This window comes from Cebus imitator, unplaced genomic scaffold, assembly GCF_001604975.1.
Source record: "Cebus imitator isolate Cc_AM_T3 unplaced genomic scaffold, Cebus_imitator-1.0 Scaffold132, whole genome shotgun sequence".
Classification (NCBI taxonomy): domain Eukaryota; kingdom Metazoa; phylum Chordata; class Mammalia; order Primates; family Cebidae; genus Cebus; species Cebus imitator.
In genome coordinates, this window is record NW_016107447.1 from 4,832,279 (window position 1) to 4,836,953 (window position 4,675).

At 44.2% G+C, this 4,675-nt stretch overlaps 1 protein-coding gene across 6 annotated transcripts in view; it reads right to left on the reverse strand.

Moving 5' to 3' along the window:
• STAU1 (staufen double-stranded RNA binding protein 1) overlaps positions 1 to 4,675 on the reverse strand; it is a 73,656-nt gene that overhangs the window by 13,643 nt on the left and 55,338 nt on the right. For all 6 annotated transcript variants that reach the window (XM_017541383.2, XM_017541387.2, XM_017541384.1 and 3 more), the window contains one exon: positions 1,569 to 1,667. In XM_017541383.2, coding sequence (XP_017396872.1) covers positions 1,569 to 1,667 — 99 coding nt within the window. The remainder of the gene's footprint in view (positions 1 to 1,568; positions 1,668 to 4,675) is intronic.

Genomic DNA, 4,675 nt, shown 5'->3' on the forward strand with positions numbered 1-4,675 from the left:
AAAAAAAAAAAAAAAAGATCACCACGAGAGGGCACTCCTACAATTCTTTTATGTGACTACTGTTAAGATTCCTGAGGGCCAAATCTGAAACCTTAACACAAGTGAAGGTGGGAAGGACGCAATCTGATCCCAAATCTCATAGAGCAAAAACATAAAATAGCAATCTCTAAGCTTCCAGAAATCTCGGTGACTTGGAGGCAGCAAGTGTGAGCAGGTGGTCAGTAATCCAAGCCATCACCTCTGAATATGAGGTGACCCGGGAAGCCAGCCAGGCATCTATCTCCCACTGCCCAATCTTGGTACCCCTTCCCCCAACTTTAAAAAATCCACTCTCATGCCAGACTAATCCATCAGCATGAAGAAAGGCAATACTTCTCCCCTTTTCTGAAACCGTCAAGGGAGACTTCGAGACTCCTTGGGATGCAGCTCCCGTCTTGTTCCCACTCAAGAACATGCCCTAACAGCCATTCCGAATGTCCTGTCTTGTTCCCTCCAAAAGCGTAACCCAGCTTCCCCCGATGGAGAGAGAAAGGCCAGAGAGGGAACGTAGGACCAGGTGAGAAGATTCTAGCCCTAGATCCATGTGGGGGCTCTGGACTCCAGGAGAACAGTGTAAACCCGCTCTTGCCTGCTGAGGGTGGAGGAGCAGGAACAGGTGTTGGGGGAAGGGAGAGGAACAAACAAGACCTCCCGTCCAGGTGGACAACAGGAGGCGGCCCTGGAAACTCCCATCCCACCTCTGGCCCACAGCAGGCAGGGAGGCACCAGCAGGGTGAAAGATGGAGGACTGATGCTGGGTAAGTTTAGGGTGCTAACACAGAGCAGGAGAAGGTATACATTAATATTTTATGATACTCAGGCATGAAATGTGTGGGTCACCTATAACTGTAAAAAATAGTTCAAAATCACTTTACAGGAATATAAGCTTCAGATAGGCTTTTTAAGAAAAGAAATAAGCCATAATCAAGCACATAAATCAAAAGAATCTGCAAAGAATCTGCCATGGGTCAGATCTTACTTCTAAGGGAAACTTTAAAAATCCTCCCTTACCATTTGGATGGACTATATTGTCTTTAAGGCAACATATATTAAAATGTCCCTTATTTCCCACTTTGAGCAGACAACTCATTGATTATTGTTTTTAGAACACAAGGCTCAACAACAAATGAAGTTATTAAACATGAATTGAGGGCAGATGCTACACAATGACAAAAACTGTATCCTTCTCAAAATTATTCTGAAGAGATCTTTAGGGGCGACAAATGCTTTTGAGACTGATCTAAGTGATGAACTAGCCCCTCCCTGTCCAGAAGCACACACATGTAAACACTAACACAACCATCTTCAGACCACTTCAGGAGGTCCACACACCAACTAAAGCCATCATGAACTGTCTACACATCCAATGCCCCTTAGTTAGGGACTCCTAGAAGAGAATAAACATTGCTTCATTTGGAGGTTCACATTACGTGAATATTATTCCAATGTTATTTAGGGGAAAAAAATCACTCATGATGAATGATAACAGGACTGTATAATACAAAGTCCTACATGTAAAATTAGCTTACCTCAAAATTCACAGGCAAGTTCCGTTTAAGTGCAATCTCAAACACTTGACTTATTTCAGATTTATTGAGATTTTCTTCTTCTGATTCTCTTCCATTCACCTATAGGAATAATTGTTTAGTAGTTAACTCTTAAAATCATCAATAGCCAGGGGAGGTGGTTCACACTTATAATCCCAGCATTTCAGGAGGCCAAGGCAGGAGGACAGCTTGAGCCCAGGAGTTTGAGACCAGCCTGAGCAACCTTGTCTCAAAAACAAAAACAAAAAAGCAAAAATTGGGTGGGTGTAGTGGTGGTACACATCTGTATTTTTTTTGGAGGACTGAGGCAGGATGATTGCTTGAGCCCAGGGGGTCGAGACTTCGGTAAGCCATGATCACACCACTGCACTCCAGCCTGGGTGTCAGCACGAGACCCTGTCCCCCCCAAAAAAAATACCCATCAACATCCTAACCTGCAATGGTAAACCTTAAAAGGACTGAGCCTTGGCTTTATGAATTAAACCAAGGCCACACACATACCAAGTGTCACTGAATTTACAGGTTAAAAAATATATATATATATAAAATCTCCTGTCAAGTTTGAGTCAAATCGTACCTCATAAGTTCACCATAAACAATCCACAAATAACAGACCTTTGGGTATGAATTAGCCTAATTGTGGTTCAGCAAGATGTCACTGCTGCTTGAAACAGTGACTTCCAAAAGTCCTCCTCAAGTGGTAGGAAGCCACATTTTGGAAAAGTCAAAATACAGACAGATATGCGTGGGACATGGCAAATTCAGATGTAAGTCTGTCCACCTGAGTATGCAGGCTTCTTATTTGGACATAAATTCCCTGGACACCACATTTTTTTTTTTGGGACCAAGTCTCACTCTGTCACCCAGGCTGGAATGCAGTGGTGCGATCTCAGCTCACTGCAACCTCCACCTCCCATGTATAAGCGATTCTCCTGCCTCAGTCTCCCAAGTATTTGGGATTGCAGGCATGCACCAGCATGCCAGCTAATTTTTGTATTTTAGTAGAGACAGGGTTTTACCATGTTGGTCAGGCTGGTCCTGAACTCCTGACCTTATATGATCCTCCTGCCTCGGCCTCCCAAAATGCTGGGATTACAGGCATGAGCCACTGCGCCTGGCAGGAATCCACTTTTAAGAGAATGCAGGCCAGCTGCAGTAGCTCACGGCTGTAATCCCAGCTCCCAGCACTTTGGGAAGCCAAGGGGGGCAAAACTGCCTGAGCTCAGGAGTTCACAACCAGCCTGGGCAACACGGTGAAACCCCATCTCTACTAAAATACAAAAATTAGTCAGGCATGGCAGCATATACCTGTAATCCCAGCAACTCGGGAGGCTGAGGCAGAGGTTGCAGTGAGCCGAGATTGTGCCACTGCACTCCAGCAGCCTGGGCAATAGAGGAAGACCCCATCTCAAAGGAAAAAAAAAAAAAACAGAACGCAGCCAGGAGGCACGGCGGTGTACGACTGTTGCCCCATTACTCAGGAAGCTGACAGGTGAGGATCAGTTGAGCACAGTAGTTCAAGGCTACAGTGAGCTGTGATCATGCCTATAAACAGCCACTGAACTCTAGCCTAAGCGACAAAGAGACTCTGTCTTACAATTAAAAATGAAGCAATAAATAAGAATGAGGTGAAATAAATTACAAAACTGCCATGTATCTCATACTCACTACTGTTGGCATAAATACAAGGCACAAACTAATAGTCTCCTCAACAAAGGCAGAGATTCTATCTTTGAAACAAGTTTCTCTTAGAGTCTTCTAATCAGAGATGGGATTAAAGAGGAGCAGGGATCTTACTTCTGTGTGCTGATAACATGGATTTCATACTGTGTTGTAGTGATAAGAGGAACTAGATAAGCTCAATGCTTATCTTGCACAGTCCCCCAAAACACGGCAAAAGAGCTGTTTTTCTTCACATTATTGCTTACTTTGTCAAAGAATTTATAAAGTCCTGCTTCTAAGATTAGAATTATCTGAACAGGAACCCATGGCTAGAACTGCTAAATAGGCAAGGTGTAGGACTATCCAAGATTTTATCTGTTGTGCATTTCCTTATGTTTATCAGGTATATTCCATCTACACTCAACTAATTTATTTTTATTTTTTGAGATGGAGTTTCGCTCTTGTGTCACCCAAGCTGGAGTGCAATGGCACAATTTTGATCACTACAACCTCCGCCTCCTGGGTTTAGCTGGGATTACAGGCACCCACTACCACATCCGGCTAAGTTTATTTTTATTTCTATTTTTAATAGAGACAGGGTTTCACCATCTTGGCCAGGCTGGTCTCAAACTTCTGACTTCAGGTGATCTGCCCACCTTGGCCTCCCAAAGTGCTGAGATTACAGGCGTGAGCCACCAGTTTTGGCCACTGAACTAATATTAAAAGCTGTAATTGGTGGGGCATGTTGGCTTGCAACTGTGATCCCAAAACTTCTGGAGGACAAGGTGGGCGGACTGCTTAAGCCCAGGAGAGTTCAAGACCAGCCTGGGCAACATGACGAATCCCTCTCACCATAAAAAACACAAATATTAGCCAGGTGTGGTGTTGCACGTCTGTGGTTCCAACAACTCAGGAGGATTGAGGTGGGAGGATCACCTGAGCCTAGGGTGTTGAGGCTGAAGTGAGCTATGATCACGCCACTGCATTCTAGCCTCAGTGACAAAGTAAGATCGTGACGCGCGCAGACACACACACACACAGAAGGGGGGGGGGAGAGAGAGAGAGAGAGGCTATTATCCAGGTTAAAGAAAAAAAACAACAATATAACCAAGGATATAATCCTGGACAAATAAATTTATTCCAGGTGCTATTTGTAATTCCTTCTATCCTTCCATAATCTTTTCTTTCCAATCTGGTTTCAATGTATCTCATCTTAGTCAAAACTATTTTCATAGCATTTCTGGTGGTTAACATAAGGCACACTTGTATCTATTTTTTTGAGACAGTGTCTCACTCTGTTGCCCAGTCTGAAGTGCAGTAGTGCCATCACAGCTTACTGCCGCCTCGAACTCCTGACCTCAAGCAATCTTCCCATCTCACCTTCCCGAGTAGCCGGGATTACTGGCATGAGCCACCGCTCTCAGTTT